Source organism: Muscardinus avellanarius, assembly GCF_963383645.1.
Source record: "Muscardinus avellanarius genome assembly, chromosome: 15".
In the NCBI taxonomy this organism is placed as follows: domain Eukaryota; kingdom Metazoa; phylum Chordata; class Mammalia; order Rodentia; family Gliridae; genus Muscardinus; species Muscardinus avellanarius.
In genome coordinates, this window is record NC_137801.1 from 41,426,898 (window position 1) to 41,443,685 (window position 16,788).

The following is a 16,788-nucleotide window of genomic DNA, read 5'->3' on the forward strand; positions in this document are numbered from 1 at the left end:
CATTAGTGACTCAGCAGCAGGACAGTAAAAAACTCAAAAGTCTGCCTCAAAATCATGCATTAAAGAACAATTATAGAAATCCAATCACCTGTGTTATAATGTTTTTGCCCTGTCTACTAACTGTAATATAAGTATTGCCTTATAGGGGATGGTGGAGCAGACAGGACCGGTCAAGTCTGCAATGCAGCCCATGGTTCTTGATAAAGGAGGGCCTGGACTAAGCCCTAGAGACAAAAAGATTCTGGAAGTATCAAAGGAGATCCTAGAAGACTGAATTTCCCCAAAACGGACTTTGGGTGTGACTCCCCCCACCCCCGCCTTTATGGACGCCTGCCTGTCCCGGATGCCGGAATCTTAAACTGTGACGCTGCTGTGGATCTTCTTTTATCCTGTTTATCTTGTTTACACTTAATGCCTCACTATTGTCCTTTGGTGCTTACACAGTGTATAGGGTATAAATACTGGTGATGGAAATTAAAACATTGTCAATTTCACAGAAGGCAGTTGTCCATGTCAATTATTTAAGATTTTTTCCTGGAGAGGAATATCCACTTTTAGCACCATGAACAGGAACTTAAAGGGGTTTATTTCATAAAAAGGGAAAAAATCGCTGCAGATAAGTGGCTGCAGAACTGCAACCGAAGCCCTTGTCCATCTTTCTGAGGATCTCGGTCCCAAACGGACTCAGTGCCAGATTTATTGCCCCCAGGACTGAGCAAGATCGTTGCAGCAATTAAAAGTTCTATTTTGGTATTTTTTTTAAAGTTTTAAAACAGATTAAATACTCATAGGGAGATGCCAAGTAGACAGTTGGACCTATGGTTCTGACATTTAGGGTAGAAAATGTGTTACCCATCAGCAGACAGAAAGAGTGTAGAGCCACGGGGTGTGAAGATCAGAGCATGCCACTCCCAAACATGCCATTGTGGTATTAGGATTATTTTGAGCTATAATCAATTGAGAAAAATGAAATAAAAAACCATTTAGCACTCCCATTTGCTTAAACACAAAGTATAAACTTCATTTTGTGAAAGTGTTTCCTCAATCCTCTCGTGTGTGAGTGACTTTTTAGTTCTTGTTTGTTTGTTTGTTTGTTTTGGTGCTGGGAATTGAACCCAGGACCTTGGGCATTCAAGCACTCTACCACAGAGCCACATCCCCAACCCTGAGAATGATACTTAATCACTAGACACACTGTTATTGCCCCAGAGACTGTAGAAGCTTGAGTATGCAAAATAAACCTTATTAAAATAACCCTTACCTCCACTAACTTCCATTTATTATTTTTATTTTTGTATTATTATTATTATTAATATTATTTTTTTTTAATTATTATTATTTTGTGTTGCTGGGGATGGAACTCAGGGCCATTCTACCTCTGAACTACACCCCCAGCCCTATCTTTTAATCTTTATTTTGAAACAGGTTCTCACTAAGTTGCAGAGGGCCTTACTAAGTAGCTGAGGCTGTCTGTGAACTGCGATCCTCCTGTCTCAGCCTCCCGAATGCTGGGATTACAAGCGTGCACCACCATGCCCAGCTTCCATTCATTTTCATCTCTCCACAACTTACCACTCCTAGAACCCCAAACTCCTTCTCCTTTATCTGGTCTTTTCTCCACAGTTTGTCACTGTTTGTTAAAATGGTATATAAGCCCCCACTTCTCTGGGTCTTTGCTTCTTTTCTATGAAAATAACATGTTTCTCCTGCTTATGTATTCTTTTATCCCTCCAGTTTAATAAGCAGGGCCCTGTCTCAAAAGTTGAGGAAGGAAGTTTTCCATCCCCCACGGGTGAGAAGAAGTTGGAGAGATCCCAGAGAAGGGTCTGAAGACTGAGCACCAGGGGGTCCAGCACAGGAGACTGAGGGAAGCAGCCAGTGAAATCAGGCAGAGTGCTGTGCCCTAAGCTGTGAGAAAAGAGGATCTGGAGAAGGAAGGATGGCCAGCCATGTGAAATGGCTGAGATGCTAAGATGAGGACAGGGACGCCATCACTGGGACCTTCAGGATCTTACAGAGCAGTCTGAGCAGAGTGTGGGGTAGAGTCCTGGTTGACGTGGGTCTAGAAGAGAGGGGGAAGCAAGGAAGGAGAATGTCCACTACTCTCTTTTGATATTTTCCTATAAAGGGAGCAGGGAAATGGGGGAAGCAGCTGGATTATAAATTAATAATCTACAATTGTTAATTATAGAAGCTAAGTCTTTGAGAAAGTTAGAGAACCAAAGCTGGCATTTCAAGCGGGCAATTCACCTGCTGTCACCGGAGAGAAAGCAGCTCCATATGGAGAGTGGGTTCAGGGCTGGGAAGATAAGGCTGTTTCTGATCACATTTGTATTCTCAGTGAAGTATAAGGAAAGTTCACTACATGAGTGAGCGGTGTGGGAGGCTGATGGGGAGGAACGGGAGAAGTGAACTGACATCTAGGAAGTATAGTAAGGGGCTGCCAGTGGGACTGTCCAGTTGGTACCCAGGGCCACTAGTTTAAAGTTGGACTAGCTGGCCGGCATTCTAGCATGGTTTTCCCTAGCCATATCTGCTGACTATTCAGAGGGGTGCACTGGCAGGTAAAGAACAGGTGGAACGTTGGCATTTTTATGGCGGTAGAGTAGGTACAGGGGTACAGCATAGGAAAAGAGGGCCAAGAAAGTTAGGGTCTCTGCAGACAATGACTATATATCCTGGGTTAGAAAAGATGAGGCCCCAAAGAAGATGATAGAAACATAGAAATGAAAGTGTCCATGAGCTGCAGGTCTGTGGTCAAATGCACCAGGGGCCACAGGGATGGGAACTGAAAGGACGGAGGCAGTTCTCAGAAGGTAAAATGTTTAGAGTAAAAAACTTTGCAGGTGATCAGGTACTGGCAGTTCCAAGGACACAGAATCAAGTGGCCCAGTGGAGTGGGATGGAGAAAAACATTGCTACAGTAGAGAGGGTCTAGGAGCCTGGGTCTTGTGGGTCTGCAGGGGACTGGAGAGGGGAAAAGAGGAACTCAGTGAGGTAGCCCTCAGTGAATGAGCAGCAAATGCTGATATCTGAAATCAATGCCCAGGACCAGGTCCTTGGCACCATCCCTGACCGCTCCAAGCGGTCTCGTTGCAATGCATATTTCTCCTTTCTAAAGATGGAAAATGAGCCAGGTGCTACTGCACACACCTATAATCCCAACTACTTGGGAGGGTGGGGCAGGAGGATAGAAAGGTTGAGGCCAGTTTGAACTTAGTAAAATCTTGTCTCAAAATTTAAAGAGTGGTTAAGTAACACTGGGTTCAATCTCCAGTACCACCACCACAAAAAAAAAAAAAAAAAAGAAAAAGAAAAAAAGGAAAGAAAATGTGGAGACGAGTCATACATGTCCAATTACACAATCCACGTCCAGGACCCTTGTAAGGCAACTTTCATGTTAGGCGTATGTCCCAATCCACTGGACAGCTCCAGGAGGCGGTCAGTCCAGGTGTCTACCCACTTCTTGCTAAGCACTCTTTTGAAGTGTACACTGGAGTCACATGGCTCACTAATCTGATGTTAGGGACTGAGGCTACCTTAGGAATTAGGGGTTTGTGTAAAAGTGAAAACAGCATAGATTTTATAGAGCTGAAAGTTGTATAAAGCTGATACACTGGCTGCAAGTTATATTTCACTTTATTTACTTATTTGGTTCTGGAGATTGAACCCAGGGGTGCTCTACCTCTGAGCTACATCCCCAGCCCTTTTTACCTTTTATTTAGAAACAGGGTCTCGCTAAGTTAGCATGTACTCTCCTTGAACCTATAATCCTCCTGTCTCAGTCTCCCAAGTATTAGGATTACAGATGTGCACCACCATTCCCAGCAGATATCTCATTTGAAATACACTGGGATAACTGTACAGAAACCCTGGGGTGAATCCCTAGAAAATGAAATCATTGTCTGGTTCATTAGCGAAGGTTTTCATATTTTAGTTTGTCTTAAGCGGGTACCTAGGTAGAGCTGAGCACCTCAGCCACTCATTCAAATTTATATGCGTTCCAAAAACATTTCTGGAGTTCCTCCTACATGCCATGTCTAGCACCAGGCACTGGGAGGATGAGCAGGAGCAGAGGACAGGGACCTCATGGTCCAGGGAACCAGAGTCTATCAAGGAGGCAGATGCTAAATTAAACAAGGGACCAAACACATGTAAGTGTGAGCCATACAACAGGAGGTGTGGAGGAGGCAGGGTGGGCCCTGGAGAGCTGGGCCTGCAGGTCCATGCCTCTGCTGCTGTGCACAGGGCCCTCTTCCTGCCTGCAGACAGAGACTGGCTTACATGCTATCTTAACTTCCTCTCCTGGTCCTCCATTTTAGGAGAGAACCTATTCAATTTCAAACTGTAGAGCCTCCAAACGGCACCCCATAGGAAGTGCCAAGCAGCCAGCAGGCAGCGTCCTGTGTTCTCCTTTCCCTGGGACCTGCACTGTCCCCGCAGCCTTCTGGCAAGGTCCTGGGTAATAGCAGCTAAGCAGGCTCTCAGGAGGCGCTCAGAATCCAGAACACTTGGCAGCAGGGAAAGAAACTGCGGCCATTTGGAATGGATTAGGGAGAAGTCACACGGAGTGTGATTCGGGGTTTTTGTTGGTCTTGATTGTAACTTTCCAGAAAGCTGGGACACCCAATTCCAATAAAAGCGTCTCCAAGTATTTCTGGAGGCATTGTGGAGGTGCTGGGCTGTGTGGGTGTGGTGGCTTTTCTTGGTTTGCGAAATTGCATTTCATTAAATTTGTGAGCCAATGGCTACTTCCAAGGGCACTGAAGTGGAATGGAACTGCAGGGCTAAGGAGTTGGATTCAACAGGGCGGAGTTCCTTATGGCTGAGAGATGTGGCTAAGACCAGAGCCAGATGGGGAGTCTAAACCAGTGGGAGAAATGGAAGGCTAGGCCTCTTTGTTCTGGGCTAAACTTTTCCCACCACTCCCTAGGGGTGATGGGAGCTGAGGTCTGTGTAGCCTGGTTTGGTTTTACTCTAAGGGTTGGCCAGGCATCCTCACTTTTCTGGAGCCCTAGGTGGGGTCAGGACAAGGATCCAGTTCCTATGGAGACAGCAGTGCCAGCCAGGGAGCCCCAGGTGGGTCGAGCTGGTCACCCTGGTGCACATCTGCCAGTCACAGAGAGGTCAGCAAACCAGTGGCCCAGCAGAGGGGCCAGCCGCTCTGGCTGCAGGCGCTGTGAGGCTCCAGGGCCGCCTAGGCCCAGCTCGCTGAGTTGTTTTTCCACTAGTCCAAGGTTTTCAGCTGCTCATTCATTCCCTTCATTTAACAAGTGTTGATTAATTGCCTACTTTGGGGTAAGCATGATGTTCCATGATTGACAGGAACTACCTCTGCTTTGTCATCTCCATCTCTAGACAGCGCCCACTTCCTAGCAGCCATTCAGTGCCGACACTGGTTACTATTGTATTATGTGGGGCAGTGACCAGCATTACTAAGACAGAGCTGCTGACCTAGGGGAAGAGGAAAAGAAATGAATTTTCTTACAAACCCACTATGTCTGAGGGCCTGTTCTGCCTGAGGACACACCTGATCCCACAGCGCAGAGGCTTCTGCTAGAGCTGGGAAAGCGGGGGAGAAGCAAGTGGTCCATAGCAGGTCCCTCACTAGTAACTGTATTTGAGCTGAGCCTTGAAGGCCAAGCTCACCAGGTAGAAAATCGAGAGAAAGGGAAGAGCCTTCCAGGTAGGAAAAGCAGATGAGCCACAGTAGGATCTTAAGGGGCCTGGAGGGCAAGTGTAAGGGCTGGAGGAAGTGGGAGGGAGGATGGCCGGAAGTTAAGGATGGCTCACGAGGGGTATGCTGGCAGATGCTTGGCTTCATGTATTCCCCAGTGTCTGGCCAGGGCTGTCCCCAGGCTCTGGCCTTGGGCAGGGTCTTCTTCACACCAGCCAGCCTGTGGGAGGTTGAGTCCTGACCCTCTCAGGTACCCAGACCTTCCTAGCTGGCTTGCTCAAGTGAGCGCCTTTTGGTTGCTTGTGTTTGGGTCTGGCCTCTCCATGCCTGATGTTACCCCATGTGCAAAGCTGCAGGACCTCAGGCTGCCAGGTCCCCTCTGGGCAGTACAATGGGCCTCCATAGTTCCCGTCAACAGAGCAGGCAGAGGGCCCGTGAGCTCTGGGTGCGGCACCATGCTCATCTGCTTAGCAGCCTCCTCCCAGAGAGGCCCTGGGCTATGGAAGATGGGAGGCAAGTAGCCCTCCCTTCGTGTAGCCATGGAGGCTGAGCGCAGCACAGCAGGACCTCAGAATCCCTGAGCTGTGCTGTAGCCTGTACCCATAGCTCCTCCTACCCCTCAACACCCACAGGGCAGGGACCATGATGAGGTTCTTCCTACTCTGGTCATAGACAACTCAGGGATAGCAGAGAAGATCCTGTGTAATCAGGAAGCCTTTCTTAAGCTCTCTGAGCCAGTCTCTTCATCTGCAAAATAGGTTGGCCAGCATGAACCACAGCAGGGAGGAGAGTAGGTCATCAATGACACTCGAAGCTTTAGTTACACCCCCCATCCCAGAACACAGGCCCTGGCTGCTGGCATGGTGGAGTCTGGCAGGCTCTGCAGCCTCTCCTGCCCCAGGAAGTCCTTGCCAGGGAATGAGGCCCTGGCACTTTCCTTGTCTCCAGGGGAGCTGTGGCAGCTGTCAGGTAAAGGTGCAGCACCCCATTCTATTCCCAGAGGGCTACCCTCCAGTGGCTGCCACCCAGTAGTCCTGACACCAAAGCTGCCTTGGAAATACGGCTGAGCCAGCCTTGCTGGCATTTGGCCTCTCTGCTGCCCTCAGCTTCACAACGTCCTCCTAAACCCAAACTCTGCCAAGAAACAGGGAGGGTGGGCAGGGGATGGTTGCCCAGGGCCCTGCTCTGGGCCTGGGTGCAGAGATGCCACTGTGATGCTGGCCTCGCCCACCATTCACTCACTCAGTCATTCACCAGATACTTAAACTGATTACAGGCCATCACACATGTGAGGAATGAGTAAGTCGTTTTAGTTGAGGAACCAAAGAGATGCGTTTTAAAAAGCGCCCTTCCAGATCAGTTCTGTAAGAGCACAGGACAGTGACATGCTGGGGACAGTGGCCAAGCAGAGTGCAGCAGACACCACACTGCAGGGGGAGAGTGTCCTGGCATCTCCCTGCAGAGAGGCAGCACAGGGCTCACTGACAGTGTGCCCAGCTCTAGGACCTGGACTTTTTTTTTTTTTTTTTTTCCCTGTGGGACTGGGGATTGAACCCAGGGCATTCTACCTCTGAGCTACAGCCCCAGACCCAGGCCTATTTTATTTTTTAAATTTTGAAACAAGGTTTCACTAAATTGCCAAGAGCCTTGATAAGTTCCTGAAACTGGCCTTGAACCTGTGACTCTCGACTCTCCTTTCTCAGCCTCCCAGGTACTGGGATCACAGATGTGCACCACCACACTTGGAACCTTGCAATCATTAAAGTGGAGTCAAGAACTATCATTATCTTCACTCCATAAAGGAGGAAAGTGAGGCATGGAGAGGTATATTCCCTGACCAGGACCACCCAGCTTGGAAGTGGCAGAATCATAGCCATGCACCCTGGGAGATGTGAGTGAGCAGTGACCCCAGACCCAGAGCATCAGAGGTGGAAGGGACCCATGTGGCCCCAGGTCCTCCCTTCTTAAAGGAGCAGAGACAGACACTGGCTGATTGATGTGATGTATGCTGCTTGAAGCTGCAGAGCTAGCGAGTGGCAGAGAGTTGTGGGCTTCCAGCCCTGACACTGCTGCTTCCTTGCACCCTGGCTCTCTGGTGCAGTCTGGCTGGGGGCTCCTGAAGAATGTAAGACCGCTGCACCCCTCCCCAGCCCCTGGGAGGTGGGTAACAGGATCCCAGTCTGCTCATGTGAGAGGCCCAGCTTGAGAAGCACTGCTAATGCTATTCTACTTTCCTGCTCTGCATGCAGCATCTGTTAACGTGACTATAATGACACTGTAACTAGACAGTGTACAAATTGAAATAGCAAGATTCTGGATACTCCATGGGAGTCACCCAGGATGAGTCCTCTGGGACAAGTTCTTCACACCTGTCACCAGTGACCTGCTAATGAGCTAGGAGCTAATTTCTGAGCTGTGGGTTGCTCAAACCAGTGACTTTCCCAGGAAGGGTCTTAGATGCTTAGATTCCCAAAGTCTGTGGCACCATTCCTAGAGGGTGGTGTGGTGGTGGAACAGTCTCAAGGAGCAGCAGTAGCCTTGAATGCAATTGGGAGACACTGACTAAAAATAAGGGGGCAGTGATACTTGGGAGGCTGAGATAGGAGCTTCACAGGTTTGAGGTCAGCCTCAACAACTTAGAGAGACTGTTTCAATAAACAAAAGAAGAGATACAAATGGCCAATATACACATGAAAAAAGATTCCAACTAACCCCAATAAGAATGGCAATCATCAAGAATTAAAAAAAAAAAAACAATAAATGCTAGCCGGGCGTGGTGGCGCACGCTTGTAATCCCAGCATTCCGGAGGCTGAGACCGGAGGATCGCGGTTCGTGGACAGCCTCAGCTACTCAGTGAGGCCCTTTGCAACACAGTGAGATCCAGTTTCAGAATAAAGAATAAAAAATAGGGCAGGGGGTGTAGCTTGGAGGTCGATGCTCCTGAGCTCCGTTCCCAGTGCCAGTGAATGAATGAATGAATGGACAATGGAAGCCCTGGCACTGAGCAAGCCAGTAAGTTTGGGAATCAGTACAAGCATCCACTGCACCACAGGTCACTAGAGGGGGCCTACTCACCCCTAAGGAAGGATTAGCCCTGGCAGCTGGCTAAGGAACAGTGGGCTTTAGTGTAGAACTTCAGAGACCAGAGCCTTACAGTAGCAGTGGCAGCCAAGACCCAGCTTGGGACAAGAGCAATGTGTGTGAGAAAGTTATCTGTGTGAGCATGTGCTGTGTGTGTGTGTGCACGCGCGCATGCTGGTGGTGGGGGTGGAGTGACAGGGAATATTGACAAATTCTCCCAGGGCAAGGTGGGAGCTCTAGCTCTCAGCTAAGCCCCTCTGGCTTGCAGTATAGCATTGGCAGCCTCTCCAGCTCTTTGAAGCTTGTGTGACCAGGCTAAATCGGTCTCTCCAGTCTGCTCTTGGAAAAACCCCAGCGCTCCTCAGAAAAGACCTTGGAGAGTAGATGGCATCTCAGGGGTTGCTCATGGTTGGGGCTCCAGTGCACAGCCCTGCTTAGGCAGCTCTGCCATTGTGTTGTCCATAATGGGCTGCCTGCTGGCTTTTGTTGGCAAAATGGTCTAAATGCTTGGGGGAAGTTCTGGGGGACATTTATGGTGCTTCTGGCTGGGATAATGTAGGGATATGTATCTTTGCTCCATCTCTTTTGTTCTAGGCTGTTCAAGGAGGGGCCGTGGGCATAGTCAGTACTGAGTGGAAGAATGCTCCCCCTCAGTGGCATGGCCCAGGGCTAGTGGATGACCGTTCCTGGGAGTCTTTGAAGGAGGCCTGGCAGCAGCCCCAATCTATTTTTCACTCACCCACCCAAACCTTTCCTGAAGGAAACAGCTCTCATTAAAGCAGGGAGACTGGAGATGCTACAGCCACAGGCTTGAAAAGAAGGCAGCTCTGTCCTGGAACTGAAAGCAGTCTTGGGGGAAACCTAGGGATCTGTGGCCTGCACCCATGGAGCAATTGGCTCAATAGCTGCCCAGGCTCCTCTAGGCTTTGCTGAGGCAGAGGCTCAGCTTCAGAGGAACCAGACTGTCCCTCAGTCTAAAAGGGCTGAGCACAAACACTGCTGTCAGCAGTGTCCACTGAGTCAGCACTTCACTGCTAAAGCTCATCCTAAGAAAACACTACAGAAAGAAAAACCATATGCATAAAGATGATCACTGTGGCATTACTCAAAATAGCCCCAGGCTGGGAGCCACCCAGCTACCCGGCAATAAGGGTGGAGATTACAGAACATCGACTAGATGGAGTGTTCTGCACCCACTAAAGCTGGCATATGAAGACCATGTGGAAACATGAAACCCACATTTGATGATAAAATGCTAATAAAAGGGAAGCAGCTTAGCCCACATCAGTTAGTTCCCTTGCTTTTCCCTAAAAAAGGTATGACAAGGAAGTTCAAGGAAATCTGCAGTCATGAACACAGTTGTGTCAGGACAGTGGTATTATGAGGGATTTGTTCTCTGATTCATTTAAATAATCACTGAGTATTTACTATGTGCAGGGTTTGGTGCTGGGTGCTGAGGATGGAGACATGAACTGGATGCGTTTCCTGCTCACCATCTCCAGCTTCAGATCTACTCATGTTTTTCCCTAGATGTCCTTTAAGTCTGTCACAGTACCATCCTTCAATAAAAAAACAATTAATGGGAGAAATGATTGAGGAAAGGTGTTCCCCTCCTTCTGGTAATGTGTTTCCTTCTAGGTATCAGAACCACCTTCGGCTGGTTTACATACATGTTAGAAGAAATCCGAATGAAAATGTAGTGACATTTCTGCCTTATGATGTCTTGGTTTCCTCTGCAGCAAAGACATTTTTTTTCTCCAAAAACCCATGTTAAAAAGGAAAAAAAAGTTAGGACTTGTTACTAATCTCGTGGCTGAATAATTAAGTGTGCCTAATTCTGAAAGCAGCAAGCTAAATTATGCAGTGCCAAAAGCGACAACTCTCATACCTACACCCTCCCATCTATACCAGCAAGGTTTTAGCTTTACAGATAAAAAACATTGCCAGAAAACCTAATAAAAGGAAGCAAAAATATTTCTGTTTCTATCAAGCTGCCATTTGAGAAGACTTTTAAATATGTTCTTCTCTATGTGCAAATCTGACAGCAGACGCATAATTAAAACCCCAGCGGAGAACTTCCTTTTAATCTGTCCCAAGTAAACGCATAAAACATCCTTTCAGATGTGAGATGATGGATTAATACTCTTGGATAATTTTGAATAACTAAGCCAGAGTTATGCCTCCAGGAATATTTTTAGAACTAGCAGGACACAAGCCACATCTTCATCTTTAGTTCATGTGGTCACAGAAGATGTAGATGAGGATGTGCCAAATGCCATATACCTGTCTGTGATGAGTTATGCTTATCTTAGATGTTTGTTAAATGGGGGAGTGACTAAATGGATTTATCCACATTAAAAACTTCATTTCAATCCCTACAAAATATATCACATGACACAAATGAAAGAAATAATAATTATCCAGGGTTTCAGTTCCATGTAAGCAATCAGAATGAATAATTTAGATCACAAAGTAGATTTTTAAAAAAAATTTGCTTGAGCTACTCAGATTGACTTTGTGTGTGTGTGTGTGTGTGTGTGTGTGTGTGTGTGTGTGTGTGTGTGTGTTACTCGGAATGGAACCCAAGGGCATTCTACCTCCAAGCTATAGCCCCAGCCCTATTTTTTATTCTTTATTTTGAAACAGGGTCTCACTGAATTGTAAAGGGCTTCACTAAGTAGCTGAAGCTGCCTGTAATCCCCAAATACTGGGATTACAAGCATGTGCCACCACACCTAGCTCTCAGATTGACTTTCTACACAGCTTCACACACTGCCAAATAATTACAAGCAAGTTTTCCCCAAGTCTGGGCTGTGTGGACATATGTATGTCTATGCAATTGCAAACTGTTCAACTCTGGATATGAAGCCTGGTTTGAGCAAAATGTCAGGGCAAATAGTCCATCTCATTACAATGTTCCATCTAACTTTGAGTACACACAATGAGCCTTTCTTAATGTCTTACACTACTCAAAAGCCTATTCTTGCCTTTTTTTCCTTTCCCTACACAAATGCTCTGGAGAATGTGAGTGCATGAACATGTGTGTGTGTACACGTACACACACACACACACATGCACACACGTGCACACACTTGTGAAAAAGGCAGAAAGCAAGTGGTTTCTGTCCTTGGGCCAGAATTTATTTCTACTTGCTAGTTAGTGTTTCTGCCTCTGACCTCTTTCATACTAGCTTTTGCTTTCCAAGCTGTCTAAGGCTGACAGAGGCTTCTAACCTGTCTCACTTGTAAAGCCAGGGTTAGTGATTTGGCCTGTGGTTCTGGCTACTCAGAAAGACTGTGAGTTCAAGGCCCAGCCTTGAACCTCTGACCTGTACAATATGTATGATCCTTCAAGTGTTCTCTGGACTTAATCAGTTGCTGGCCTAATAGACCAGTCCTTTCCCTGGTGTCAGACACACACACACACACACACACACACACACACACACTCATCATTAAGTACTTCAGTCTCAGACAAGAATGTTCCCACCAATTATATGCATGGAACTGGTAGACCACATGTTGTATAACTTGGGTACTAGGCCTAGGTCAACTCCTTAACTGCATGACCCTGAACAAGATCCTTAACACTTTGCTACATGAGCTGGGGCCAAAGGTCTCCTTTCCCTTCTTCAAATAATCTCTAGTGAATGTCAACATATGCTACCACCCAATTGCCTATGTTGGAATATGCTTTAACCTTTCAAAATATGGCACTGGGCCTGATAACACGATAGATCATACCTAAGGAATGAAAGAAGCATGAGTTTTCTATATTAAAGACAAGATGAGTCATTTAGCTGGGTCTACACAACACAGAAAAGAAATGCCCTGTATAGAAACGCAGAATAAACAGTTGAACCAAATAATTTTGGTGCCCGAATTCAATACGGTTGCATGAACCATACACACAGCAATATTAATTGATCAGATATAACCGAGTATATGCTAGTTTTCCTCTTTACTGACAAGGTGCCAGATAGAAAATCCTGATTTTGCATTTTTACTGAGCTTTGGCTCCCTGAGCTGCCATAAAAGCACTGGTAATAATAATAACTATCTGAAGACTCAGGACATTTAAGGGAAAGGCACCAGGTAAGCAGAAGATAAACTAGTCTAACTAGGCCTTTACTCAAATCTTATCCATGACTGGGGTGTATCTCAGTGGTACAGTGCTTGCCTAATGTATGTAAGGACCTGGGTTCAATCCCCAGCACTGAAAAAAAAATCTTATCCAAGAGCATTTTGCAAAGAGAAGGCTGAAAATGATAATCATGCTACTTGAGGACTCCCCAGAACTTTTCCGATTGACCAAAGCGACCAATTTAAACGACTACCCCAGAATGCTACAGCAAGTGGATAGCTGGCAGAGACCCTGATACTCATGTGGTACCCTATAGAGGGTTAGTTTAATCCCAACCTATTGAGAGTTGGTTTCAAAATAACCCTGAAAATTTTAGTCACAATGTGCTGGGTCATTCATAACATAGACACATGTTTCTGTGAGCCCTCCTACACTGTGTGCCTACATCTAAAACCACGAATTAAGAAAGAGAATATAGTTCTTTTCTGCTTAACTAAAATATAGCCAATCCTGCCAGCAGATTAAAGGCTGGGCATGGAACAATTTTCTTACATGCTGACTTGCTTCTGTGCATAGTGATCAAGAAGCCTTGCTGGGCTCAGAATCACTGACTCCAAAAGGACAGTGAGTGGAAGAGTGATGATGGGCGCTCATCAGAGAGGCAAAGGCAGTAGGTCACTGGAATAGGGCCCTATCTGGAGGAACTCACAGCCCTATGAAGTGGGCACTGCAACAGCTTCCGCCTTGGCCCATGGCTTCCATTAGGCAGTTAGAGCCTAACTTTTCACTGGGAAAAAGATGCTGTGACCACCCAATATGTTCACAGGTGTGCCTCTAGGTGGAAGAAAGAAAGCATAAGGGTATATTTACAGAAGGAAGAGCACAAGTCAATAATGAGCTATGAAGGCATGATGTAATTCCCCCAGAACTAAGCCTCCTTGGTACTTTTAAAGCATTAAAAAAAAAAAAAAACCCTCCAGTTACTATAGCAACTTCATGCAGCTCTTAAAAGGGGAATTTTGAGGGGGTCATTTTATATCTTCAATCACCATAACAACATGATATAGCTTCTAAAAGGTATTTTTAGCCAATGTGTGTATTATTTGAACTTTGATTATATTTGCCCTTTCTATTTAAAATAATCATACTAAGTATGACATATGAAAAAAAAAAAACACTGAAGGCAAGGAAGCGGCTGGTTCACAGACTTTCCATGCACACTCAGAGAGACATCTCTCGCTGCTCACATCCTGCACATAGACACACGAATTTCTCCAAGCAGCCATATGTGCAGGGTCTGGTGGTCATTTCATCCAGCTTCCATTGGATCCAGGTCCTATGCTCTGAGCTGGCATAACAAACTCCCCCAGAGCCCACCCAAGGAAGGTGTGTCCACAAAGTCCCTTACTTCTCAGCCCAGTAAACCAGCTCCGTCCTCCAAAATTGCACCAGGAGATAGTGCCTTGGGATGACAAGTGTGACCAGCCAAGTCCTACTTCCACCCTGGGACTCGCAGGTGTGGTGGAACACACAGCAAGTCTTGCTAAAGTGAAAGCTTCTGCCCTAGAACAGGTGAATGAAGAAGGAAGGAGGCTGTTTTTCACTTGACCCCTGCCCCCAGGGAAAGTGGTGTTTTGGGGAAAGTGAATGCCAGGCTGGAGGGAAAGAGGAGGAAGGTGGTGGCCTGGCCCTCCGTGATGGCTCCCGGAGGAGCTCAGAGGCTGCAAGCTAGCCAAAAGGGAGGAATGGGGCCTTGACAGTTATCTACGCAGCACTCTTGTAAGGTTGAGACAACATAGGAACTGTTGATACCAAAAGTGGAGAGAGGGTGTAATGGGAAGTCTAGAGAACTGTCCTTGTACCTGGCTGTCCCTTGGCATCACTACTGGTTGGAAAATGTGGGGGAGGGAACAAAGAAAAGAGGTCAAGAAATTGGAGGAGAAGGTGGGGTGAGCTGGGGAGGAGAAAGTCAAGGCGCAGGAGTGGAGAATCCGTGGCTGGAGGCGCTGAAGTCCTGGCCGGGAGCAACCGGCTTTACTATGAGGGGGTAGGATGCATAAATTGCAGGAGAAACAGATGGGAAGGGGGTCTAGAGAAAGATCCTGGGCCAGTGGTGGCGGAAGGAAACTTGCGGTAAAGGAAGAGAGGGAAGAGGAAATATAAACACTAAGCGTGGAGGGAGAAAAGTCTTTAAAAATCACCTGAGCCCAGCACAGGGTTGCACGCCTCTAATCCCAGTACTTGGGAGGCTGAGACAAAAGGGTTGCAAGTTCTAGACCAGCCTCAGCAACTTAGTGAAATCTGCTTTTGGTGGAAACAGTTTTCATAAAAATTTTTAACTTTGAACCCTGTTTCAAAATAAAAATAAAAAGAGCTCGGGGGGGGGGGTGTAGCTCAGAGGTAGAATGTCCCTGGGTTCAATCCCCAGTACCAAAATAAAATAATCCGAGCGAGGGAACAGGTCGGGTGGGTGGGAAATAGCAAGGAGCAGTGGGGCCTCGGCGCTGTCCAGAGAGCCCGGGTTCAGGACTCCGCGGCGCTCTTCTCCTTCGGCCCCTGGTCGGGCGAGCCGCCCCTGGGCTCAGGCCACCTCCTGCCCGAAGCCAGGGACGGAGGAGGAGGACGGGCAGGAGGAGAGGGTGCGACGGAGGTGGGCGAAGGGGCATCGGCAGGGAAGGGAGGAACGGCGCGGGGCGCCCCCGGCGCCCAGCCCTGGACAGGGCGCCCCGGGGCGCGCAGAGGGAAGACGCGCGCGCTCACCTATGGTCGACACCACGGTGCCCACGAAGTAGAAGGCGCCCGGGAAGTCCCAGCGCGGGCGCAGCGCGTCGGCCCGGACGCCGGCGGCCAGCGCGGCCTCGTAGTGGCGGAGCAGGGCGCGCAGCTCGGGCTCCGCCACGCCGTGCGCCGCGCTGAAGTTGCGCAGCGTGGCGCCCCAGCGCGCCCGCGCCTCCGCCTCGCCCGGGCTCTCCAGCGCCGAGAAGACCGAGGCGCCGGCCACCAGGTAGAGGCCGATGAGCGCCGCCAGCAGCACGAAGCGGCCGGTGTCCTCGTCGAGGTGCGCGCGGCGGCGGCAGCAGCAGCAGCAGGCGGGGCGCGGCGCGCGGCGGCGGCAGCGGGGCGGGGGCCGGGGGCTGCGGGAGGACATGGTCCGGAGCTCAGCCCCGGGGCCGGGGCGGCGCTGGGAGCCCGGGCCGCCACATCCCCCCGGGAGCCGGCGCGCGAGGAGGGCGGCGGGGGTCGGGCCGCGGAGCCCCCGCCGCCTGCGGAGCCCGGACGGCCGCGCGCCTCCGCCGCCTGCCGGCTCTCAGGCCGCGCTCGGGCCCCGCGGCCCCGCGGGCGCCCGCCCCGGAGCGCCCCCCGGCGCGCCCCGACGCCTCGCCGGCCCCCGCGGCTCCGTGCCCGCCGCCCTCGGGCGCGGGGCTCCGCAGCGAGGCCCCCGCCGACCTGTGGCCGGCGTCCGCGGGGCCCCGGGCCGCATGCTCCTCTGCAGACAGCCCCCGGCGGCGGGCGGCGGCGCGCCTGGGCGCCTAGGGCCCGGCCGTGCGCGCGGGGCGCCGCGGTGGCCCCCAGGGGCGTCCCATGGGCGCTCGGGCGGCGCGGGCGCGGGCTCCGGGGCGCAGGCTGCGCGGGCCGGCTTGCTCCCGCCCCGGCGCTGAGCGGGCGGCGTGGGCTTCGGAGCCTCGGAGCGGCACCGAGCCCGGGAAGCGCTCCCTCCCTGGCTCCAGCCCGAGAGCCGCCGGCACCGAGGGGCGGAGTCACCGGAGCCCGGGGCGGGGAGCTGGGGGGGCGGAGAGTCGGCTGCGGCGACGCCTGGGGTCGTTCCCGCCACACCTCTGCGGGGCGCCGGAGCAGGTGTCGGGCCGCGGTGCCAACTGCCCCCCGCCGGGGGACCGTCTATCCCCCCCTGACCTCGAGCCGCCGAGCAGCTCCGCTCAGCGTGGAG

General features: G+C 49.9%; 1 protein-coding gene across 1 annotated transcript in view; it reads right to left on the minus strand.

Moving 5' to 3' along the window:
- Positions 1 to 15,990, minus strand: part of KCNK12 (potassium two pore domain channel subfamily K member 12) — a gene marked incomplete at both ends in the record, with an annotated part of 54,930 nt that extends 38,940 nt beyond the window's left edge. Inside the window, one exon of the mRNA XM_080712038.1 lies at positions 15,603 to 15,990. Coding sequence (XP_080568164.1) covers positions 15,603 to 15,990 — 388 coding nt within the window. The remainder of the gene's footprint in view (positions 1 to 15,602) is intronic.
- Positions 15,991 to 16,788: the final 798 nt, after the last annotated feature.